Source organism: Zonotrichia albicollis, chromosome 21 (genome assembly GCF_047830755.1).
Source record: "Zonotrichia albicollis isolate bZonAlb1 chromosome 21, bZonAlb1.hap1, whole genome shotgun sequence".
In the NCBI taxonomy this organism is placed as follows: domain Eukaryota; kingdom Metazoa; phylum Chordata; class Aves; order Passeriformes; family Passerellidae; genus Zonotrichia; species Zonotrichia albicollis.
Window position 1 is genome coordinate 8841628 of NC_133839.1, and position 25770 is coordinate 8867397.

General features: G+C 54.1%; 1 protein-coding gene across 3 annotated transcripts; it reads right to left on the minus strand.

Annotated features, from left to right (window-relative positions):
• Positions 1-507: 507 nt before the first annotated feature.
• FAM163B (family with sequence similarity 163 member B) lies at positions 508-24310 on the minus strand. 3 transcript variants are annotated; one of them, XR_012583451.1, is made up of 4 exons: positions 23924-24310; positions 3119-3234; positions 1907-3037; positions 508-1846 (listed from the first exon to the last, which is right to left on the minus strand). XR_012583451.1 is itself a non-coding variant. In XM_074556533.1 (3 exons), exons 2-3 carry the CDS (start codon positions 3209-3211, stop codon positions 2462-2464), a joined length of 669 nt encoding a protein of 222 aa, XP_074412634.1. In that variant the 5' UTR covers positions 3212-3234; positions 23924-24310; the 3' UTR covers positions 508-2461. The 3 variants fall into 3 exon arrangements, 1 of the variants encoding a protein (XP_074412634.1); XR_012583450.1 differs by having other exon boundaries at positions 1887-3037; XM_074556533.1 differs by having other exon boundaries at positions 508-3037.
• Positions 24311-25770: the final 1460 nt, after the last annotated feature.

Here is a 25770-nt window from a genome sequence, read left to right on the forward strand (position 1 = left end):
TGTCATATTTATGGTGGTATTTTGTTTTATTCTCCAGTTTGTAGTGGAGTGCTGGGAGCACTGGAATTGGGGCTGGGGATTTGCTGGTGCCATGGGGAGGCAGAGCAGCTTTAAATCGGCAGAATCACAGCTACTTGGACAGTGATGGAAGGAGAAGTCCCAACAGTGGGGGGATTTTGGGACTTTTGGGGGCCCTTTGGAGTTCTGTGGCTTTAGAAGCTGCAGCCCTGAAGCTCCTCAGGGGTTTGGGAACACAGAGATTTTACACAGCGACTATAAGAAAAGAGTTTTCTGAGGTCCCAAGGGGTTGTTGCTCTGTGTTTTTATTGGTGTGACCCCCAGACACTGAGCCAAAGGCTCTTTAGCATCCCCCCAAATTTCTGTGTGCACCCCCAAGTGCTGCTGCAACACTCTCTCAGCAGCAGGGAGCTCCTCAGCCCTTTCCAAACATCACCCCAAATTTGCAGATGCAGCGACAAAAAAAAAAGAAAACAAACAACAAACCTCAAAACCCATGTCAAAGTAATTTATTTCTTTTTATTTTTTTTTCTTTTTTGACTTTTTCCCTCCCCAAAATCTGAGATTCCCAAAGTCCTGTACAACAGATCACCAGGTGAGGGTTAGTGAAAGCCAACCATTTGCTGAATTTCCAAGCTACAAGGGAAAGAAACAAGGAAGAAAAGGAGGAAAGGAAGGCTGGTAGGAGAAATCACAAAAAACAGGAAGAGAAGGGCTCAAGGCATGGGAACAAACCCCAGTGAGAACTGTACATGGGGGCATGGCCTGAGTGGCTGCATCCCTCTGGGATGTGCTGGGCCACAGGGACCAAGCCCGGAATATTAAACACGTAGGAAACCAACCCCAGCCCTCCCCACCCCAAACAGAACCCCCCCCAAGAAAGTCAAAGATATTCATTTGCAAAGACTGACTTGTACTTCAAAAGGTTTCCTGTGGAATTAAAAGCCCTCAGTGGTTTGAAGTAAAATACCCAGCCAGGCTGCAAAGTGTCCATGAGCCCCGAGGGCTGCAGCCATGGCTGCTTCTTCCCAGAACATCTTTAAAAAGGAAAATTTCCCTGGAGCACAGCCCTGAGGCCATCTGAGTCTCTGTGCAGCCAGTCCATCCTCGCCAGCCATCCCCAGGTGATGCTTTTAACCTGAATAATGCCCAGTCCAGGAGAAACAGGGAGTTCTGTCACGTGGAGGAGAGGAATGGAGACAGCCTGGAGAAACCAGAGCAGGAGGCCCCTCAGAGCTGCAATTCCTCTCCTAAATCTCTGAGTAAGCCCAAGGGCTCCCTTGCAGCACATTTGGTGCAGAGGGACGAGCTCTGAGCCTGCTGCTCCCCCAGACTGTCCCTGCTGCATCCAGATGGGACAGAGCTGGTGCCACAGCCAGGCTGCCCAGCCATGGTGAATGGCTCAATGCAAAATGCAAATAGAGGTTTTGATTAAATTTAAAAGTGCTTTGACACTGTCTTGGATGGGAGGAAAGTGTCTTTTTTAAAATTTTTGTTTAAAAAACCTCTCCCAAACAAATAAATGTGTAAAAATGTGCATGCAAGGGATGGGCACACACACGGTGACCCCTGTGCCATGGAGCCCTCAGCCCGAAGTTGTGTGTGGCGTCACTTGGAGCAGGGATGTTGATTATCCCCAGGGATATTCCTCCATCCCAAGGTGTGCTGTGGGTCATTTCCATCACTGAATAATGCAGAGGTTTTACATCCCCAGCCCAGCTCCTTCAGGGGGTCCATGAGGCCGCTCTGGGGGGCTCCAGGGACAGGCCCAGCCACCATCCTAACCCTGAGGGGATTATGCCTGGCACCCGGGATTAGTGCCTGGCACCTGGGAATAGTGCCTGGCACCTGAGATTAGTGCCTGGCACCTGGGATTAGTGCCTGGCACCCGGGATTAGTGTCTGGCTGGGGCAGTGAGATGGACTGGGGACGGTGCAGGGCTCACACGCACAGCCATCCCCATGGCTGCAGCAGGGAGCAGCACAGGCTAGCAGAAGGGTGGGCAGTGACATTTTGGGGTGGCTGAGTGTATCCTGGGGTCCCCAGGTCATGCCAGCAGCTGCTGCTGACCTGCAGCACGTTTTCAGCCATTTTCAGCCACCCATGAGCCCCATCATTTCCTCATCACCCCTGGCCAAACGGTGAGGAGGGGCAGCTCCTCCATAGAAAAGGATGCTCAATATCAAAATCCTCTTTATAAAAGAAAAAAGCAAACTCTGCAGAGCTGGGAAACCTCTCATTCCAGCTGCACTCCCACACTCCTCACCTGAGTTTGCTCTGCTACCCCTTTATACCGCCAGCCCGAAATACATTCACTTTTTTTTTCACTTCATATTTTTTTGTTTTGTTTGGTTTTTTCCCTATTCAAAACTCCTCCACGGACTCCAACCAGTCCTCCCCACTGCTGTCCAAAGCCCTCGGGGCTGGGTGGGCGGGTGGCACCTCAGACATCGGTGCTGATGCTGCGGCTGCGGGAGAACGCCTCCCGCATGGCCGAGAGCCGGTTGGGGTTGAGCGCCTGCAGGTTGGACACGGGCAGCGCCAGATCCTCCTGGCTCACCGTCTTGTAGCTCACCCTGTCCCCCCCGTTGTGCAGATCCTCGGGGGGCTCCTGCAGGAAGAAGGTGGGGGGCTCCTGCAGGAAGGAGCTGGGGGGCTCCTGGAGGAAAGATGTGGTGGGCTCTTGGAGGAAAGATGTGGTGGGTTCTTGGAGGAAGGAGGTTGGGGTTTCTTGGAGGAAGGAGGTTGGGGGCTCTTGGAGGAAGGATGTGGGGGGCTCCTGGAGGAAGGAGGTGGGGGGTTCTTGGAGGAAGGAGGTTGGGGGCTCGTAGGGAGTGCAGCTGGGGCAGCTGGGCCGGCTCTGGGCTGGTTTTTTGGCGAAAGGGGATGAGGAGTAGAGCGAGGGGCCGTTGGTCAGCACTACGTTGCGGTTGCAGTGCAGCGGAGGGATGTGCGAGTGCACGGCGAAGTCGGGCTCCTCCTCGTCCTCCTCGGATTCATCCTTCTTGCAGCAGTAGTACTGAAACGGGAGGGGCTCAGCTGGCACCCCCAAAGCTGCCAGGCCATCAGCCCTCCCCGCTCAGGCACCCCCAAGCCTTACCTGGAGCCTACAGTAGCAGAGGACGGCGATGATACAGAGTAAAATGACAGTCGCTAAAATTCCACCTGTGATGACCACGGTCCCGGCTGTCATCCGCCCTCTTCTCCATTAACAGCCTGCAAAATTGGGTATACAGATAAGGGGCTGGGCTGCAGAACCCCAAACTCTCTGCTTACCCCACTTTGAAGTGGGTTAAAAAGCAGGAGGGCTCTGAAGGGCACAACCAGGATCCAGTGGGCACCCATGGGAAGTCACCAAGGAATCCCCAGAAATGCCACCTTGTAAGGGTTAAAAATATTTCATGCTGAGTGAGAAGCAGCTCAGGGGTCACAACAGGAAGGAAAGCCAAGGGAAATAACACCAGGCACCAAGGGCACTCTCCCAGCTCCTACCTGGTGGCAGAAAGCTCCAGTGAAGGGAGAAGGAGCCTTGCCATAAGGATTTCTGATCTGCACTCATTTTTCTCTGAGCCTCTAATCCATTTTCCCCATGAAAACAATGTGGTATTTGAATTTGGAATAACCTCAGCTGCTAAGTGAGCCTTTAATGACTGCAGGGAGTGGGGTGCTGCCCTCCCTGAGAGCAGGACCAGTCTGAGGCACCAGGATCCTCCACTTCACCACAGCCAAGCCACAGTCTTGGGGGGCTCTGGGGACACCCCAGGATGATGTTTGACAGCCCCAGGTGAGCTGTCAGTGGACATCACAGAGATGCTGTGGCTCAGCATCATTTTGGGGTACCACCAGCACTCTTCTCTCCCTGGAACACCCTTTGGGAGCTGGGACAGCACAGGGAGCAGCAGAAGGTCCCTGTCCTTGTCCCTGGGCTCTCCAGATGTTGTGTACCATGCACAGCACAAGCCCTGCAGGATCAGACACAGATTTTGCCCCAGGAAGGATGCTGGGCAGACAGGGTACCAGCCTGCTCACACCTGCCAGCAGCCACGAGACAGTGGCACTAAAACTGGCACAAATAAAGCTCCAGCAACATTTTAGTTCGGGTTAGGAACAGCAGGAGAGACATAAATTAAGGGAGAAATCCTACCCTGACCACCTACTCTCCAAGTGCTTTAACAAAGCTGGCTCCCAGCTCGTGCTATCAGGTTAAACCAAAAACCAGCCACCCCAGCCCCAAATTACTTCAGCACCCGAGGAAAAGCAACTGTATCTGTCAGGGATTTAACCTGCTTCCAAAGCAAACAAAGCTGGGCCATATTTTCAGGCACTTAATGTCCTGCTAAAGTTGGGTGAGTGCTGAATGGATAAAGCAGCATCACGTTTTTATGGTGCTGCTGAGCAGCTCGGGAGGAGGGAAGGGAATTCACACCCCTCTCACACCCCATGGCCATGGGGCAAGAGCAGGGCTAAATCCTGTCCTCATTCCTCGGGGAAAACGCTCTGAGGAGGCTCAGGGTGAGCAGCACAGCCACGGGAAGGGTTTGCAAATGATGCATCAGTGATTTAGAAACTGGTTGCTGTTTGAAGAGGGATGGAGGCGCCTGGCTGGGCCAGGTGCCAGCTGGAAATGCCCATCCCTGGGCCCTTTGCTGCTCCCATTTGCAATCCCCTGGAGCCAAGGGCAGGGGGAGCGGGGCTGGGACAGGAACCTGGCTCCGGGGTGGCCACTCAACCCTGCAGGACCTGGAGGATGGGAGCTGCATCCATCACAGAGCATCAGCATCTCCCTGCTGGCCCGAGATGGGAGATGGCAGGCAGAGCTCTGCCAGGGAGGGCTCTCTGGCTCTTCCACCCATTAATTAAAGCCCCGGGGCACAAGCCAGGGCTGCAGGAGCCGATTTCCCTGGTTCCTGTCCAGCCGAGCCCAGCCAGACGTGGCATCGCAGCCACTGCTCCCTCCCGAGCTGGACCATTTGCATTTCTGCCTTTTCCCCTCCCCAAACATACTTCTCTGATTAAAGCTGCATACCTGGAAGCTTTAAACCCTCCAGCGTGCAAAGGGGGAGGAAAGCAGAGCATGTGGAGGCCCATAAGCTGAACAATTCCTGTCTAGACCTCCTTTTTACATTTGTTCCTAATTTCACGCTCCACAGGCTCCCAGATTCATATATTTAGCAATAAATATCCTGGTAAAAGGAAGTGCTTTGCAGCTCTGCTGTGGTCTTGGAGAAGGTATGCAGGAGCCCAGGCAGGGAGACTCAGTCCCAGGAGAGCTCTGATCCTTCCCTCAGTTTTAGGAGCCCTCCAGCTCTCAAGGATGCCTGAACCCATCCAAACTCAGCCCCAGATCATCATCCATCCCTGGCAGACAGCAAGAAGGGGCTGCAGGGGGCTGTTACCCCACACAGGCTGTTTGCCCCCAGCCCAGCAGCCCTTTGCTGCAGGAAAAACAAATTCACAGTTCCCAGATTGTGAAGGTGCAGGTCCTGCAGGAGCTGTTTGGTTTTAGACACAGCCCTGTGCTACCTGCCTGATTTGCACATCCCTGCCGCAGCTGAGGATGTGGATTTTGAGGTCGAGTGCTTCACAAAGGGCTGGATCTGCCTCACCCTCTGATGTGTTTAAAAATAAGACTGGCCATGGCACTTGGTGTATAGTCTGGTTGAGGTGTTAGGGCACAGGCTGGACTGCATGATCTTAGAGGTCTCTTCCAACCTCATTATTCTGTGATTCTGTGATTAATTCTGTGATTCTGTGATCTGTGACTCTGTGATTCTGTGAGTCTGTGATTCTGATTCTGTGATTGATTCTGTGATTCTGTGACTCCTGCCTCCCCTTGGGCACTGCTAGGAGAAGCTGCCCAACCCAGGGGCTGGGGGAAGCTCCTCCTGATGAACACTGAATGGGAGAGGAAGGGTTGGGGTGAGAAATCATCCTCTTTCCACCTCCCCAGCACCTTGAACACGGCCCCAGGACCACCAGGGGTGCCCAGTGTGGGGAGAGGCTGCTCACAGCTGTGCCTGGCTCTGTGCTGCCTCTGGGGAGGGCTGCGTGGGAGGAAGGCTTCCGGGCAGCTGGGGGGGCTGAGCTCAGCCCAAACCAAGGCTCCAGCAAATACCTGGCTCTGGAAAGCTGAGCTCCAGGTCCAGGGGCTTGTGTGGACTGGCCTGGGGGTGAAGGAGACCTGGGGATGGAAAAGGAAACTGCTCCCAGGTTCCTCTGAGCACCCAGTTAAGCCAACTTGTAGGGATTAAGAATAATCTACTGGACAATTAAATAAATGAGGCTTTCAGATGTCCCATCCCACCCCAAGTACCATCTGCAGGGTAACAAAGTCACTCCAAAGAGTTTTGTACCAGCTGGAAGTGCTGCCATGGCAAGTGGTTAAAGAAAGGGAATGCTGGTGCTACTGAAGCTGTGCCTGCACAAGGAGATTGTGTTTTACATGCAAAGAGCTGGATCCCAAAGCTTGTCCCTCTGCACTGCCACTGCATCCCCCAGCAGTCCTGGGAGCCAGAGGCAGCATAGCTTTGAAATTTGGGAATTGCCCTCATTCACCTGTCTCCAGGAGCTGGAGATTCAGACAAAACAGCCAGACTGGGTACAAAATGCCAACTGGCAGCACAGACAGGAGTGCTGGCAGGATTGATCCTGCCCAGTGCCCAGCAGGCAGAAACACCCCCTGCTCCAGAGAACTGAGCCCCCACCTTGATGAACACACAGAACACACAGGGACAAACACAGAAACTCCTCCCAGAGACATTCAGCTCAAACCTCAGTGTGAGACCCTGCCCATGGGTCACAGATTGTGCAGGGGAGCTGGGCTCAGCTCTGCTGTGTGCTTCCAAACAGTCAAGAGAGAGAGAAAACAGCCATGGAGAAAGGAAAGGAACAAAAAAAGGGAAAACACATCCCAGCCTCGGCAGGGAGCAGGGGAGGCCAGCACTGTGTCCTGGAGTGACACCACCCTGCCTGTCCTGGCTCTGCTGTGCACAAGCACATCCCTGGCTCTGCTCTGGGCTTGGACAAGCTGTTTGTGCACCGAGGGCCTGGGTGTCCTCCAGCACCAGGGAAGGGCCTCTGAGGGGGGACTGAGCCCAGCACAGCCCCCAGGCTGACCCTCATCCAGGCAGCTCACTGGCAAAGATCCAGGGCAAGGACCTCAATGGGGCGGTGATGGGGTCGGGGAGATTTAATTTCTGTGTGGAAAGTGGGTGTTGAGCAGCTGTGTGGGGGCAGATGAGCCTGAGCCTGTGTGCTGCAGGGAGAGCCCTGGTTGGGCAATGCAGCCAATTCCCAGCTCATCCACCTGACACCAATCCTGACACTGACACTGCTGGTCAGGCCCTGCCTCAGAAGGAAGAAAAAGAGCTCAATATGATGCCAGGGAGAAATGTGAGCAATGCTGGCTGTCCCAGATACCACTGGGCCTTGCTGCTTTCTGTCCCAGAGCTGGGTGCAGACAACATTCAGGATCTTTTATTAGAACAAAAAATCCCACTGCAATAAACTGTCCAGGGCAGAGCAGGCTGGATCTGAGCCCTTGATGCTGTAAATTCAGGATAAACCTGGTTTACACTCCTCTGTTGCCACCCTGGAGCTCTGTAAGTGCCACAAAGGCAAACACCAGAGAGCATCGGTGTGAAGGAGCTGCCACCAGCCTGGGAGGGGGGAAAGCAGCAAATAAACCACGAGCCAGCACCAGTTTGGTGGCAAATCCAGCCTTCCTCGTGCATTTCCCCAGTTCCTGTAATCCTACCCAGTCAATGAATGAGAGCTGGGCTCTGGGAACAGCCAGGCAAGGTGCCAGCAGGAGCCTTTGCATCAGCAGAGCCAGAGGGCAGGGCAGCTGCCAGAAACACAGGCAGGAACTGAACGTGGCTTTCCAGATGAAAAACACTTCAACCAGAGGGCCTGCACCAGTCCTGTGCGCTCCCTGTCCCCTCCTGAGGGCAGCATTCCTGGCCTGGGGAAACTATTCCTGGCCTAGGACAGCATTCCTGCTCTGGGGACACCATTCCTGGCCTGGGGACAGCATTCCTGGCCTGGGGACACCAGTCCTGGCCTAGGACAGCATTCTTGCTCCGGGGACACCATTTCTGGCCTGGGGACACCATTCCTGCTCTGGGGACACAATTCCTGTTCTGGGGAGAGCATTCCTGGCCTGGGGACACCAGTCCTGCTCTGAGGACACCATTCCTGGCCTGGGACACCCTTCCTGGCCTGGGGACACCAGTCCTGCTCTGGGGACACAGTTCCTGGTTTGGGGACAACATTCCTGGCCAGGGGTCACCATTCCTGGCCTGAGGCTGATGTTCCTGCAGGCATTCACACAGCCAGGCTGGGTCACTGCAGACCCCTGGCTTTGACAAGGCCACCTGGGCACTCCTCACAAGGAGACACGTGTCACTATTCCCTGCTTGCCCAGCAGGGCTGTCCCCATGGGAAGCCCCATCTCCAGGCACTCCAAGGGGTTTGTGAATATTTTATGAGCAGAGGGCACTTGGCTCTCTGCTGTGCCCTGTTGGGAGAGTGCTGCTCACAAATTTCCAGGCTGATCCACAGCAGATGGGTCCTCCTGGGTGCTGGGGATGGCTCAGAGTTCCCAGCAGAGATCCCAAATTCCCCCCTGCATCCCCCAGGATTGTGCTCATCCCATCTCTGCTCAGACACTGCCCTTGGCAGAGCATTCCTGCACTCAGGAGGGGCTTTTCCCACCCTGGAAGGTCCCACCATTGATGATATCTGGAATTAGAGGAATTCTGTGAGCCTGTGGCACATCAGAAAGGGCTCCACCAGCTGGGAGATGCCTGTAACACTGTCATGGGCTTTTAACTGCAAACACAACAGAGAACAGAACACTCCACAGAACACTCCACATCCACCTGGCCCCTTCTGTTGGCCTTGGAGACTTAGAGCCAGCTACAGAGGTCACTGTCACAGGGGTAACCCACAGCCCTGACCCCTGTGAGAGTCCCCCAGCCCTCCTGCAGCTGGGATGTTTCAGCTCCCATTGATGTCCAGAGCAGAACCCACACTTTGGAAAGGGAAATTCTCCCCTGATCAATTATTTATCAGGCAGGACCTTGCTGGAATAGTGCTCAGCTCTGCAGAACAGGATCCCAGCCACCCCCAGGCTTGGGCAGGACTCAAGGGACACCTGGGGATGGCTGAGGGCAGGACAAACCCTGCTCAGGAAGGGTTTGAGTGCCCTGGCACTGCAAATCACAGCTGGAGGGACAGCAGGATCACCCAGGTGGGCACTGGGTGATTTAGGGATGTGTCCCCCATGTCTGCATCAACCAGAACACACAATAAATTCCTCCAGAGGGGTGGAAGGATCAGGCACTGTTCCTCTCATCTCTGCCCATTCTCAGCCCAGCCCTTTGCAGCCAGAAAATCTCCCCCAGTGCTCCCAGAGCAGGGCTGAGGTGGGGAATGGGTCACACTGAGCTGCTCCTTCTGCCTGCTCCTGTTATAATTCAATATAACCACTTATAAAAACCATATTACAGATAATTAACCTCCTGGATTTTATAATGAAAAGTTTTGTTCAATATCACGTGTCAGTTCAACAACTCCTTGCTGTATAAGCTTTTTCCAAATACCAAGGACACTCTGTATATGCATCTCTGCAGGTGTCCCTGTCCCAGAACTGAATTTTGGGTTAAAGTGACCTTTAAAGGGTGGGACACAACCTGTGTGACAGCAGCTCACAGACAACAAAACCCAGCAGAGGAGGCTCAGGTTGATCCAGAGATCCATCCTACAGCAAGAGCCACTCCAACTGTGGGGTTTCCTGAAGTTCAAAAAGCAGAAGTTCACGGCAGAGTCAGGGATGCTCTCACACAGGGATCCTCTCCGTTTTTACAGCAGAGATGAGCTCTCAGTCTGTGTTTCCTGCACTCTTCAGAAGGTTTCCTTGGATGCAGGGGTTGCCCATCCCGGCAGCGTGGATGTGCTCGGCACTAATGAGGCACTAATGGCTCTGAGCACAAGCAAATCAGCCTCACAGAAACAATATTTGCACAGCTCATCAAAGTGCCGTGAAGGCTTACTAAGCACAACGGCAGGCAGGAATTTCAATGACTGCAGATGCTCCGTGGAGAGAGGCTGTGCTGGGGGAATCGCTGAATCACCTGGATGCTGCCCTTGGGAATGTCCCCTGCTGAAGGTGCTGCTGTCCTCACTCCAAAGGGACTGGGAAAGGTGCTGTGGACATTTCTGCACTGATGAAGTGCCCACCCTGCTCTGCCCCTCTGTGAAAATGAATGGCCACATCCTGAAAGCATCCACAGGGGCGTTGGTGACATCGAGAGTGTTGGGAAAATTCATCCACAAATTTATGTCCAAAAAGGAGACAGAGGAGTCCTTTTACTTTATTCAAATAAAGGCAGAGGCCATGGGGCATTCCACTGGGATCTCTCAAATGGGGGGAGAGGTCCCCATGGGGAAACCCCATCTCCAGGCTCTCTGACACCAACGGCTCACTCCAGCATTCCTGCTGCTCCATCTCCCAGGAAATGCCTCGAGAATGAGGTTTCATAGCTCAGACAGGGCTGCTGGGCCGTGGGGATGGCAAACACTCACACAGAGTGCCCAGGTGAGCTCTGAGCTGGTGACAGCCCTGGCTGGGAGCTGGAGCTGCCTCCTGCTCCTGGGGGCATCAGCACTGGGATGGGATGGGATGGGATGGGATGGGATGGGATGGGATGGGATGGGATGGGATGGGATGGGATGGGATGGGATGGGATGGAGTGGGATGGGATGGGATGGGATGGGATGGGATGGGATGGGATGGGATGGGATGGGATGGGATGGAAGCAGCACTGCCATCCAAAATGACCCTAGGAACAAGGATTTACAAGCCAGGGACACTGCACAGAGGGACAGCAAGGTCCTGGTACCCTCTGATGGCCACACAGAGCAGCAGAAGAAGAAACTCTCCCTGTGGCTGCTTTAGCCCCTGGGATTTGTGGCTCTGCACATGCCACAGCCTCTGCATGGAGAAGCATCCCTATGGGAAATCACAGGCTGAGGCATCCAGCTGTGCTAATGGAAGCCCTGAATGCTTCAGAGCTCATGTTTGCACTTTTTAGCTGCTGCTTCAGGTCCAAAGTCACACAGAGCCCTGCTTGGCCACACTGCCTCAGCTGCAGCTTCAGCCTCCCTGCACAGCTGGGACACAGCTCTGGCTCATCCCAGCACCTCTGGCTTATCCCAGGAGCTCTGGTTCACCCCAGGAGCTCTGGCTCTCTGGCTCTGGCAGTGCCATGCCTGCCAGGGAAAGTGCTGCTACTCCAACACCCAATTTTTCAGACAGGGAAGTTGTCTGATAAATCACAGCTCTGCCTTTGAAGCCAAATTGCCTGAAATCCATCAAATTCCAGCCCATTTCCAGATAAGGTGACTTCCACCTGGCCAGGCACGGGGTGAGCAGTGAGCTGGGAGCAGATCCATGCGGCAGGCAGCCCCCAGCAGTGTTTGGGAAGGGTGAGCCCCACTCCTGACCTGCTGACCCCACAGATGTGCCAGGAGCTGAAGGAGCCATCGATCCCCAGCTGTGCTGAGCCATGGATCAGTGAGGGCGAGGGCACCATGGGCACTGCCAGTCAGCACTAAATCCAGCAGCTCTGCGCTTCCAGGGACTGGGAGCACATCTCCCCAGGATGGGGAGATCCTCAGCAGGTTAAAGTCTTTGTGAGCTGCACATCCTGCTTGCCTTTGCTCAGGAGCCACAGATCCAGGCTGGCAACCAGGGAGATATTTTAAAATAAAATGCAGCAACCTGGGAGCTTCAGGGACACCCTCTGTAATATTCTATGAGCAGAGGGCACTTGGCTCTCTGTTGTGAGACTGCTACTCACAAATTCCCAGGCTCATCACAGCAGATGGGTCCTCCTGGGTGCTGGAGGTGGCTCAGAGATCCCAAATTCCCACCTGCATCCCCCAGGGCTGTGCTCATCCCATCTCTGCTCAGACAGCACCCCTGTGTCCCTGCCCACCCCTGCCAGCTGTGGGTGGCTCTGTGGCAGCTGGTGACATCTCCACAGGCACCCCTGAGCTGTTCTGGGCTCTGGCTTTCCATAGAACCCCCTTTTTCCTGCTCAGCCCCCCTCCTCTGCCCTGGGGACACCGAACTGGCTCTGTGCTCGCAGCTCCTGGTGTGACACCAGGGGACTCCCTGGCTGCTGCAGCCAGCCCTGCCTGGGATCTCCAAAGAGACACACACACAAAAAAACCACCAGGAAAAAGGGTTGGGAGTTTCCATAGCTACAGCTTTCCATGGCTCTGGTGGAGGCTCTGGCTCAAGCCCTGTAATGAGGCGCAAGCAGAGTGGTTTTTTCCCACTCCAGCCCAGCAAGGCAGCGTGGTGCATGAACAAAGGAGAGGAGAAGAGAGGGGGAGCTCAGGGATCTTGGAAATAACAAATAAATGGTAAGGATTGGAGTTTGGCACACGTTTCCTGCCCTGGTGCTGGGCATGAGCTGCACCTGGGGTGGGAGGAAGGAGCCCCTCAATTATCACAGGGTGAGTGAGAAGAACCTTGTGCGAAGTGGGCAAAACCTGCTGCATTTCAATCCCTGCCTGCCTGCTGCCCCCAGGGAGCTGCTGCAAGCAGGGGAGTGCAGAGGTTTGGGGTCTCTGCCAGGGCAGAGGCTCTGCCCAGAGCACCTGGAACATGGTTTCCCTTGGCCTCCCCTCCATGTCCTTTCATCAATATAACCTCACATCCTCAGGGCTGGTGCCAGCACTGCCACACGTGCATACAAAGTGATCACAGAATCACAGACTGGTTTGGGTTGGGGGGACCTAAAATTTCATCTCATTCCACCCCCTCCCATTGGGGGTACACATTTCCCTATCTCAGGTTGCTCCAAGCCCCTGTCCAACCTCCCCTTGGACACTTCCAGGGATCATGGGCAAGAGGGAGATGGGCTTCCTCATTGTTTGCACCCTGGAGTTTTTCTATAGGCAGAAAAATCTCCTTATGTTATCCTCTTTAATAAGGATTTATCATTGCTGCATCAGGGAATTAATACAGACCGTCTGAGAGGGTAATTTTCAGATTCTTGGCAACTTACCATGAACCAGTTCCAGTAAATTTTCCCTTTTTTCCTCACCTTAATTTTGTTACAGCTTTTCCTGGGAGATGAGAGAGGGAAAGATTTAACTCAGAGGGAAAAAAACCCCACCAAAATGACAACTCTACAACAACAAAACCATAAGTGAAAGAGTGGAAAACATAAAGGAACTCTCACAGCTCAGCTGAAAACCCTCATTAGAAGAATAAAGAAACAGAGAAAAACCTTCACAAAATTTGCTCTGCTCAAGCCCACGCGGGCTGGGAACTGCCAGGATCAAATGTTGGAGATATTGACAGCTCCCAGGGACAGCATCTTTCCAAAAGCAGAACACGTGTGAGGGATCTTCTTGCCTCTTGTCAGCACGGGGATGACACCAGCCCTGCCTTTGAAATGACTCTTGGTGCTGGAGAGGCCCTGAGAGTGAGGCAGAGGCTGCTGATCCTCATCTGCCACCCCCTTGCTGTGCCCAGCCAGAGAAATGCTGCCACAGCACCCAAATGTGGGAAACTGAGGCAGCTGAGGGAGAAGGATGGATGGGATCAGAAAGTTCTGCTCAGAATTTGTTCTTCTGAAAGGAGTGACTCTCCAGAATTGCTCCATCCATCTGGATTTTGAAAGGATTTTTTTCCACCTGAATTTCGCAAGGATTTTTCCACCTCGATTTTGGAAGCTCCTCACCAGAACACCAGGAGCTCCAAGAGCTCTCTGGGAGCTGCTGTCTGACACCAAGCCTCACTCCAGCATTCCTGCTGTCCCATCTCCCAGGAAATGCCTCAAGAACGAGGTTTCATGGCTCAGACAGGGCTGCTGGGCCATGGGGATGGCAAACACTCACACAGAGTGCCCAGGAGAGCTCTGAGCTGCTGACAGCCCTGCCTGCTGCTCCTGGGGATGCTGGCACATCCTGCAGCTCCTCCCTGCCCTGCTTGGCTGACTGGCAGCACCTCAAAGGAGCAGAAAATGCCAGGGATCTTCTCTGAGCAAGCCAAGCCTCAGAGCAGGGCTCTGAATCCCACCCTGAGGCACCCACAGAGCCCTGGGAGGGCTCAGAGCCCTGAATCCCCCAGGGATGAGCCCACAGGAATGGTTTAATCCATCCTGGGAAGCAATGGAGGCTCAGCCAGCACCTCCAAATTGATGAATTCCAGCTTTCCTCCTTTGCTCTGGGAGCTCTCTTGGCCTGAGTTGTTGGGACTCACTGGGAAGTGGGTTACAAGGTGCTGTTAGCAGCCCAATCAAGCAAAACCTTCTTCATTTCAGGTCCTGGAAAACCTGTATTAATTTTTGGGATCCTTCTCTTTTTGAGCAAAACTCCAGCAGCAGCATGTGCCAGTTTTAGGTGCCCAGCACCAAATTAGCAAAGCTGCTGATTTTCTGAGCTGAGCTGGGATGGACTGGGATGGACTGGGAGCCCAGAACCAAACCAGCAAAACCTTCACTGATTTTCTAAGCTCTGCAGGCACCACCTCCACAATGGAGCCCTTCATTACCACCCTGCCTCAATGTGAACGAGGCAGAGAGCTGAAGTCTGAGTCTGACAAACCCAGAGCTGTGAAAATGTGAGCATCCTCTCTGCCCAGTGCCTGGGAGTGCCCCTTGGCACAGTAGAACCCCTGAGATGCCCCTTTGGAAAGTCCAACAGACCAGAAATCTCCTCTGGGAATCAGGAATACATTCACTGCTGATGGCCTGGGTAAAAAACACCTTCCAGACTGGCTGCCACTGCTCCTGAGCTTGACAGAGCAGAGAATGGAGAGTGTGGGAGCCCTGGAATTTCTGCTGGGAGCCCAGGAATTTCTGCTGGGAGCCCAGGATGCATCACTGCTGCTTCTGGCTGGTTTAATTTGGATTACCATGAAATCACACAAGCCTGATATTTGGGTTACAAGGTGATGTTAACAGCCCAATCAAACAAAACCCTTTTCATTTCAGGTCCTGGAACACCTGTATTAATTTTTGGGAGCCTTCTCTTTTGGAGCAAAGCTCCAGCAGCAGCATGTGTCAGTTTTATGCATCCCTGGGGCTGAGTAGCTCTAATCCTCTGCAGTCAACAGTTCTGCCACAGCCCAGCAATCTTCACACTTTATATTTACTACCCATCAAGTCAGACAGTGTTTTACAGCATAACCCTTTGCCTGCCAATCTGAACATTCAACAGTATATTTTATTTATAATGGTACCTAGAAATCAGGTAAGATCACGCTTGTGTTCTCAGAAACTGGTGCCACTGTTTTGTGTTTTCTGTAACCTGCATTGTCTTCTTCAAAAATACAACATAAACAAAAATGTGGTGCCAGAAACACAAGGGAAAATAGGTGCAACTAAGAAAACTCCACTTTCTGTGGGCTGAATCTGCTCCCACGAGCTTCTGTGAGAATCAGGAATAACTCTCGAGAAAACAGCAAAGCTGAAGTGTTGCAAATCAGAAAAAAAAAAATCATCTGGAACTGTCTAATATTCATTGTGCTTGTCTTTATCTCAGGGGGCTGGGCCAGGGGATCACAGAATCTCAGACTGGTCTGGGTTGGGAGGGATTTTAAAGCCCCTCTCAGTCCATCCCCTGCCATGGGCTGGGACACCTTCCACCATCTCAGGTTGCTCCAAGCCCTGTCCAGCCTGGCCTTGGGCCCTTCCACAGCTCTCTGGGCACCCTGGTGCCCACCAGGTCTGCCCTGCAAAGAGGAGAGAGCTGAAACCTCAGTGATGCCAGTTCTGGAGATCTGAGCTGCCCTAGGAATCACAGACTGGTTTGGGACCTTTAAAGGTCACCAAGTCCAGCCCCCAGCCAGGAGCACATTCCCAGCTCTGGGTGGACCTTAACCCTGGCACAGACTCAGAAAATGGTTTTTGGTTGGAGCTGGCTGGGAGACATCACCTGGAGGGCTTTGAGAAACACCTTTCAAGCATTTTTATCCATTTTTATGTGGAAGTGGGGCTGGCTCTGCTCTGCTGGCACAGGTAGTGGCAGCTTGGTGCCTGTCACTGTTTGCACAAGGAGAAAGCCACACAAGAAGCCCATGGGACAGCCATAAGTTGGAATTATTACCCCAGTTGCTCCTTTGTGTAACATAACAATAAACCCACTAAATTTTCCTAACAACAAACGCAAATCAGCGCTCATTATCCTTCCCCTCCCAGCTCCACTCCCACTCTCTCAGCAGAGCTATTTTCCCCCAGATCCCACTGCTAATCTTCCCAGGGCTTAGCTCTCCAGCAGGCAACACCAATCAGGCCAAGACACCTCCTTCCCCTCCACAGGAGAGCCTGCATCCCTGCAAATCCCTGCTTGCACTGGGGAGAAGATGGGCACACATCCCCAGCAGCATCTCCTCAGCCACCCTCCCGCAGCTGGGACCCCTCCAAACCGAGCTGTAATTCCTTTTGCCACAAAATGCCTCCTGTTTAGAGGAAAACTCAGTTTTCCCCTGTCACTCCACGTTGTGTTAAGAGGAGAGTGGCAGGAGGAGCATCCCTGCCCACAGGGGTGATGCAGGAACTGTCCGGCAGGGAGGGAAGGCAGGCAGCAGGTAAAGGAGAGCGTTAATGGCTTGCCAAAGCTCGGCCAGGAAGATCCATGCTGGATCTAAACCCAAATTCAGAGAGAGCAGGGAATCCAGATGCAAACCCCAGATGCAGGCAGGGAGAGCAGGGAATCCATATGTAAACCTCAAATGCAGGTAAAGGAGAGTTAATGGTTTGCCAAAGCTCAGTTCTAAAGGATGAATCTAAACCCAAATTCAGGCAGGCAGAGCAGGGAATCCAGATGCAAACCACAAATGCAGGTAAAGGAGAGAGTGAATGGTTTGCCAGACCTCAGGCAGGAAGATCCCTGCTGGATCTAAACCCAGATTCAGGGAGGGAGTGCAGAGAATCCAGATGCAAACCCTAAATTCAGATAGGGAGAGCAGGGAATCCAGATGGAAACCCCAGATGCAGACCCCAGATGCAGGCAGGGAGAGCAGGGAATGCAGATGCAGACCCCAAAAGCAGGTAAAGGAGAGAGTTATTGGTTTGCCAAAGCTCAGGCAGGAAGATCCAGGATGGATCTAACCCAAATTCGAGTAGAGAATCCAGATGCAAACTCCAAATGCAGGCAAGGAGAGCAAGGAATGCAGATGCAAACTCCAAATATAGGTAAAGGAGAGAAGGGAATCCATATGTAAACCTCAAATGCAGGTAAAGGGAGAGTTAATGATTTGCCAAAGCTCAGACAGGAAGATCCAGATGGATCTAAACCTAAATGCAGGCAGGAAGAGCAGGGAATCCAGATGGAAACCTCAAATTCAAGTAGGGAGAGCAGGGAATGCAGATGCAAAGCTCAAATGCAGGTAAAGGAGAGAGTCAATGGTTTGCCAAAGCTCAGGCAGGAAGATCCATGATGCATCTAAACCCAAATTCAGGGAGAGCAGGGGATGCAGATGCAAACCCCAAATTCAGGCAGGAAGAGCAGGGAATGCGGCTGCAAACCCGAAATGCAGGTAAAGGAGAGAGTTAATGGCTTGCCAAAGCTCAGGTAGGGAGATCCAGGATGGATCTAAAAATTCAGGGAGAGCAGGGAATCCAGATGGAAACACCAAATTCAGGCAGGGAGAGCAGGGAATGCAGCTGGAAATGGCACGGCAGAGCCCGAGCAGCATCCTCTGCCTGCACCAGAGGCAGACACGGGTTCCAAACATGAGCCGTGTGCCGGGATCGCGCTGTCCCTGCCGGTCACCTCGGAAATACCACAGCATCTCCCCGGCAGAAACACCCAAACAGCCCAGAGAGAAGCGAAGGTGGAATATTTGGAAGAGAAACGAGCAGAGCTCTCTGTGGGTACGTGATTTTTCTCGCAGGAAGCCGTGCCTGGCAGTGATGCTTCAGCTGAACTGCGATTTTTGCAGCCGCTCCGAGGACTCGTCTGACGCTTCCCTGCGAAATCCCCCCGCTCCCGGCACGCTCCCGCAGCATCGCAGCATATTCCAGCCCCAACAGAGCCTCTGTGGCATCTTTTACATCAAAGTCCACCTCTCTCTGCTGGGATCAGCGCCAGCCGGTGGATCTTTGAGCCTCCAGGCATTTTGATGCCGTTCAGCTGAAGTGAACCCAGCTGGGGAGAGGTTGGGAGATGAGGAATCCATCACAGGGATGAGGAGATCCCCAGGGGATTTCAAAGCAGCCACTTCAGCCAGCAATCTGGGGGTTTCTCTCTTTTCTGGCGTTTATAGTGATGGATTTCCCCCTTTAATCCCAAATATTCTGTGAGTAAAGAGAGGAGCGGGCTTTGCCTGGTGCCAGCTCTGTGGGGACAAGGCAGTGCTGCTACCAGAGGTCAATCGTGGTCCAGGGACCAGCTCTGCACGGGGAAAAAATGCAAAAATGCAACCCCATAGGAGTTTTCCTGCTGAGATGGAAGGAAAGGAAGGAAATCCCAGCTGTGTGGCCTGCTCAGCAACTCCCCCAATGTAATGAGCTTATGAGCTTGTGCAGCTCAGATGAACTCGTACCTAGAGCAAAGCCTCAGAGCCAGACCTAAAGCTGGTGGTGCCCAGGGCTCTGTCCCCTGCTGAGCAAGATCATCTCCTTTATCCCCTCCCCAGGAGAGGCCAGCCAGCTCAGCCTTGACAGAGCCTAAGCTGGACTTCAGCAGCAATTCAAAGGGAAAAAAACCTGTGTTTTTTCACCAAAGCCAGTTTTCCATTGTTGTCTCACCACCTAAGGATTTTGTGATTGTTATCTCAGAAAGGGAGGAAGAAGAGGATGGGGCTGTGGAGCAGGAGGGCAGGGCTGGAGCAGCAGTGGGTGAACAGAGGGGAAAAGGGAGGGATGGGATGGGATGGGATGGGATGGGATGGGATGGGATGGGATGGGATGGGATGGGATGGGATGGGATGGGATGGGATGGGATGGGATGGGATGGGATGGGATGGGATGGGATGGGTGTGTGGGATCTGAGCAGCTCCCAAGGGTTCCCCCAGCACTGAGACCCCGCAGCACTGACAGAGGCTCACAGCAGCAGCAGGTGAGGCACAGGAGGGCTGGAGCCAGAGGTTCAGCATGGTCCTGCTGCAGGCAGAGCCCTCTGCCCAGCCCCAGGGCTCCACTGATGGAACTCACTCACCCCACTGCCCCTCAGAACAAAACACTGAAGATATTGGGGAGAAATAGAAAGACATGTGAGCCCACGACATGATTTCCTCTTTGAGGGGCAGGAAATCATCAGTGAGCAGGAATTCTGCCTGCCCTGGGGTAGAGCAGAGCAGGCAGCAGTGGCTCCTGCAGTGTGAGTGCCAGCAGAGCCACAGCTCATCCCTCCCTCCCCATGAGCAGCATCCCTGTCACCTGGGCCAGGGCAGGGAGGACAGCTGTGCCCTGGCTCCTGCCAGGAATTCACTTTTCCCTTTTTTAATAGGGATTAATTCAGCGCTCTGGGAAGGGCTGAATGGAGGGGTGGGCTCCAGGTGGCTCCTGCTGTGCCCCCCCAGCCCCCTCTCCCTGCAGAGCCTCCTACCCTCGGCTCAGGTGCTCAGAGCAGCTGCTTTATCCCTGGCTAATGACATTTGTTTTCTCCTCAGTGCCTCGGGGAGGGCTCTTGCTCTCGCCCTCCCTGCTGATGTGGATCCTGCTGCCCTATTATGCTGATCTGAGACCTTTTTTTGCTGTTGAAGTGCTGGTGAGCTCCCCTGCATCCCCCATCTGTGCCCCCCAGCCTGCTCTTCCTTCATTTCCCACCCTCACAATTTTCAGCTTGGATCAGGTCCCTCACCTGGCTGGGACAGGCTGAGCCTCACTTTTGGGTTTTTGGGAAGTTCCTTCTAAAGCATCCCTCAGAAAAGGCAATTACCACAGTGCCATTAAAGCTTTCCCCACTGCACAGGCAGATAAGTCGCTGGGAGCTTTTTGAAATAACCTTTAAACAATAGATCCTGTCTTGTTTACTGAATGTTCCTGAACTCAACAGTAATGCATCCAGATGTCACCCCTGCCTACCGTAGGCCTAACTATTTCTGGAAACACACCAAAGGCAAATTGCTTGGATAATGTCAGATATGGTTGCAAAAAGAATATGACAAGTTTCCATCTCCTTGATAAAAGCTGTGGAGCAGAGAGTTATTTCCCAGGGCAGCAGAGCCGTGTGTACCTTGCACTCAGCCCCGTGGAGGAGCTGCATCCCCTCCTCCTCCAGCTCATGGGCAGGTGGACCATGGCACGTGTTTTCCTGCTTCCAGCTCGGGAAAATATCAGTGTTGGTGTCCAGAAAAGCTCAGCACATTCACAACATCCATGCCTGGGGCTGCAGGTGGCTTTTGTCCTGCTGGAGGAGATGGGGAGAAGCACTGGTTGGTGAGCAGGGGCTGAGCTGTCCTGGTGATGCCACAGCTCCTCTTGTGCCGTTGTTGGGAGTGGAGTTAAATGAGTTGAATGCCAGCTCTGAGCTGTTCAATGAGCAGGAGGAAACTCTGTGTGAAGTGAGAGGGTGACAGAACTCAGCAGCCCCTGCTTGTGTCCTGTCTGCACTCCTCATCCTGCCAAGGGACGTGCTGCACCCAACATTGTCCCTGCTGAGATTTCTCCAGAGGGAAATTTGTACTCTTGGACACATAGGATGGGGTAAAATCATCATTGTGCTGGTCCTGGCCTAAATCCAGTCCTGTCCCCCTCAGTGATGCCTCTGAGAATCACATCTCCATGGAGCCTGCTCCTCCTGCTGCTGCCCTGAACTGCTGTCAATGGGTCAGGGCTGTTATTAACCTTTCCAGGGACAAAGAGGTCCAGGGATATTTCCAAATATGATTCTGACCTTTAATTTGGTTCCCCAACCTTTCCAGCTGCCCTCTGCCCAGGGCTGCTCTGGCAGGCTCCTGAGGTCCCAGCCCTGTCTGGGCTGGTGCTGGCTGTGAGTGAATGTGGCTGAAAGGTTGGGAGGGTCAGAGTCCATCACCCACCTATCTGTCACCCTCTGCCCATCTGCACTGCTGGGATAAAGGCTGTTTGCCCAGGCCAAGGGGGAACCAATCCTACCAGAAGAGATCACAAGGAGAGAAGGAAATAACACACAATGACCTGGGAGAAAATGCATTTAGACAAGAGAATGAGCTTCAAGTTCAACCTCAACAGCTGCCACCTCTGCTCCATCCTTCCCTGCACCTCTTCAATGTCACAAGCTGCATCACCAGCCGTGGTGCAGGAGCCCTGCCAGCATGCAGCACCTCTTTCCTGGCCATGTCCTTCTCCATATCCATGACAACACCACAGCCAGGTACGGGAGCAGCCCGAGTGACAAGGGACAGCCATCCCTGCTGCTTCCACCAGCTCTGGGCTGCCAGAGGGAAAAGCCTGAGTCAGGCAAATCCCTTGGAGCTTGGCCAGCTGCAAAACCCCTCCTTGCCCCACTGAGGACACATCCTGCCATCCCAGAGGTCAGTGGCACAAACTGTGCCAGGCTGTGAGCATGCAGCAAAGCTCTCTGGGCTGCACATAAATGCCTGAAGGAACTGAGCACCTTTATCTCTCTGAATCTGGCACCCAGCAAAACTTTTAAAGACCCTAAAGGAGTGCTGAGGAATGGCTGTAGGGTCAGAGTGGGAAATATTTAGAAAGGTTTGGGTCAATAAACCACGGGCAGTGAGTCTGTCCCTTACCCACTGCTGAGCTCAGAGAGAAAAGGGTTCAGGCTTGACTCTGGTGTCACCTCCACGAGGGTTTAGGGACTGCCAGAGATTCAGTGGAAAAGGGTGAGGAGATGTGACAGCCAGACCCTCTGCCAGGCTCTGCTGGAGCACAGCAAGGACACAGCCAGGAGCCACAGCAGTGCTGATGTTCTGCCACTCCTTGTGCCCAGGTAGGCACAGGTATTTCAGTGTTTGTCACCTGTGCCCACTGGCAATAAACCAGAAAGGAACAAATGCTGTTTCTGTTTCCTTCTTTCCTTCCCCTCAAATCCCCACATCCTTTCTGAACTAGAACCAGCGTACTGCGGGGTGATAAATCAACATCAGCAGCTTTGCAGGGGATTTTGTTGAAGTTCTTTATCTCTCCTCAACACCAGCACCATTCCTTAAGAGGTCCTGTCATCACTCTGCACAGAAATCCTGACATGCAGAGGGAAGGAGGTTACACTTCTAATTACAGCTGCACAATCTTTAAGGTGTTTAAAATCTCTTTTCACCAACTGACAGCCCCTAAAGCACCTTTCTGCTTGTTTCAGGCAAGAAGAAAATCAACCACAGAGACTGCAAACAACCTCCAGGTTTTCACCAGCCATTGCAGTGGGGCAGGAGCCTCAGCACAGGTGTGGGATAGTTGAGGCACTCACTTCATGCACAATTCATGTCAACTGCTTTCCCTCACAGCGCTGTAATTTAGATGCTTCCTCAGCGAAGACAAGATGTGATGACTAAAAATCCCATCCTACTGGGTACTTTTGCTCAAATGAAGTCACCCAGGAGCACCATCTGCACTCTAAAAATCGGGCTAACCCGCCAGGTTCCCAAAAATGACAGCCATACATCACGACAGACTCAAGTGCAGAGTTTTCCCTTCTAGGTTTTATGCTGATTCCGCTGCTCGTTTCAGGCTGGAAGACAATCTGTTGAACCTCAAAGTGCTGTCTTCTCTTACCTTGAATTTATTCTGCCAGGGAACTGTCTACCTTAATGAGTATGAGCACACCCCCACTACCTCCCAAGTTTGGTGATCTGTTATGTCAAATATAAATAATCCTGTCTGAAAGCGGTCGATATGGGGAAATGAAAAGCCATCTTCCCTTGGGGGATCTCTCTCTCCCTCCCACAGCCCCCCTGAGCCCTCAGGCTACCTTTAATGTGCTGAGCAGCATCCATGTGGCTCTGAGAGCACAGACCTTGATGGCTGCTGGATGCAGAGTGACAAAAAACAACCCACAGGTGACAGTGCCATCACCTTCCTCTCATCCTGCCCTGGATCCCTCTCCATCACTGAGTGTGAGCTGATGGGATGATTTCCTACCCAGCCCAGCACCGGGGTGTCCTACAAACTCCTTGGGGTGGAGAGGGGGATTCTGGTGTCCATTGGGGCCAGCACATGAGATGGAAACAAAGTGAATCACATGGCTCCAGGTGGGATGTCCAGCCAATGAAGAGAGCCCGGTTCCAGTCCCACCCTGAGAGTGCAAAGGGGACAGAGATGTCCCTGGGGCAGAGAAGGATATGACCTGCACACCCAGGAGAGCCATGGCATGGGGGCAGCTTTCCCACTCATCCCTGAAAGGTGCTTTTATGACATCCCTCAGGCTTTGGAGCTGTAGGATGAGGGAAAGCCGAGCCTGGAGCACCCCAGGGTTTTCCAGGCAGGTCTGAGCTGGCGGGTCCTGCCCCATTCCCAGGCTGTGGGGCAGCGGATGCCGTGCGATTCTCCATGTGTCTCCTCACCGTCTCCCCCTCCAGATCCCATCCCAGCCCTCTCCCGGCAGCGGGGCTATCCTGTGCCCGCTGCCCTCCCTGCAGGCATCCCCGGGCTGCGGGGCTATCCTGTGCGATGCTGCGGGGCTATCCTGTGCCCGCTGCCCTGCTCCCAGGCATGCCCGGGATGCGGGGTTATCCTGTGCCCGCTGCCCACCCCGCAGGCATGCCCGGGCTGCGGGGCTCGCTGCCGGTTCCCCGGAGCAGCCATCCATCCATCCCAGGCAGTTTCAGATGCACCGGCAAGCAGGCGGCGGGGGCGGGAGCGAAGCAAACAGGGAAAAAACACCGCGAGAGACCCCAGCGCTGGGAGATGCGGGGAGAAGGGGCCCGGCAGAGCCCGGCAGAGCCGGGGGGGTCCCGCGGAGCCCCCGCGCCGGTGCCTTCTCCCGCTCCGCTTACCTTCACACGGGGGAATGAATGGGGCCGGCTCGCTCAGGTGAGGACCGCGTCTCCCGAAGTCTCCGGCTCGGAGAGCACCAATACCAAAATAAACGTTTCTAAAAAAAAAAAAAAATAAAAAAATCTTAAAAATAAAATAACGATAAAAAAATAATATCTTAAAAATAAGCGGCAGGAAGGAGGCTGAGGAGGAGGCGGGCGGCAGCGGAGCAGGCAGCCGGCAGCAGCCACCCCTGTCGGCACATGGCCGGGCCGGCGGCTCTGCGGGGGCCGCTCCCGCCTCCCCGCCCCGCTCCCAGCGCCGCGGGGCCGCCAATGACGGCCCGGGAGCGGGGCCGAACCGAGCGGCGCCCGCCGAGCCCCGCAGCGGCCCCGCACGGGCAGCGCCGCGCCCGCCGCCCCCCGCCCCGGCCCGGGCTGCGGGGATGCTCCCCATTCCCATCCCAGGATGCGGGGATGCTCCCCATTCCCATCCCAGGATGCGGGGATGCTCCCCATTCACATCCCAGGATGCGGGGATGCTCCCCATTCTCATCCCAGGGTACGGGGATGCTTCCCATTCCCAGCCCGGGGTGCGGGGATGTTCCCTATTCCCATCCCAGGGTGCTCCCCATTCCCATCTCAGGATGCGGGGATGCTCCCCATTCCCATCCCAGGGTACGGGGATGTTCCCCATTCCCAGCCCAGAGTGCGGGGCCGTTCTCCCCTCCCATCCCGCGATGCGGCCGCAGGGTCCCAGCCCCGGCATGCAGGGATGCTCTGGGTATGCAGGAGGGGCAGAGCGGCGCTGGGAGATGGGGGACTCATCCAGACCTGGGTTAGCCCCAAAGAGACAGGGGGCATCCTGCTCTGGACCTGGACCACCCCCTTACAGAGCCGGGTCACCCCCTCTATAGCCCAATCACCCCTAGCAGAGCTGTGTCACCCCCTTACAGAGCTGTGTCACCCACCACGGAGCCAGGGGATGCTGGTTTGGACCAGAGAGCTTCACCCCCAATGCTGGCACAGGAAAAGAATCCCCCTCCCCATCCCCAGGGCACAGACAAAGCCAAGAACCCCCCTCCCCATCCTCAGGGCACGGACAAAGCCAAGGCAAACCCCACAGCACCTCCTGTTTGATCTCACATGATGCCCAGGGCATTTTACAGGTGGTGTGAGTTTGTTCCCTGCTCTGTTTTTCAGGGCTGTGCTGGGGTTTCAGCTGGTTTTGGTTCCATGAACAGAACAGGGAACGTTTCTCCTCTTCCCCAGTCCATGCCCATTCCAGCACAACCTCAGCTTAGAGCCCTCATCCACAGCTTTTTCCCACAGTGGTGATTTTCAGCAGCGTTGATTCACAAGGTTTCCTTAATGCTGGGGTATTGATGACTCTTCAGAGCCAGAAAAAGCAAAATTTAGGACAAAACCTGAATCCTAGATGTGCATTACCCCTCTAGCAGGTGGGCAACCTGCAGAAGCACCACCACAGGAGATGTGGAGGTTGTCCTCCAGCCCCAGGCTGGTGTGACAGGGGAGCACAGACAGCTCCAGCTCTCCCTGAGCTCTGCATTCCCTGGTCCCTGAGCTCCCTGCAGGGCTCCCCTGGGCACAGGGGATGCTCAGTTTGTCTCAGGAGGCTCTGCCACCATCCTTGGCTCTTGCCACCCGAGCTGTCCAACTCCTGGTGCAGCAGGGACCCTTCTGCAGGCCCCTGGATGGTCTCTGTCCATTGGGATGTATGACTTTTGTCCTGCAGCATTCATTTCCCTGGCAGTGAAACTCATTCCCAAGAACTAACTCAATTTTTCTCATCAGCAGTTCCAGCCCATCGATACTTTTCTGTCCCTCTCAGTTGATGAGAATAATCA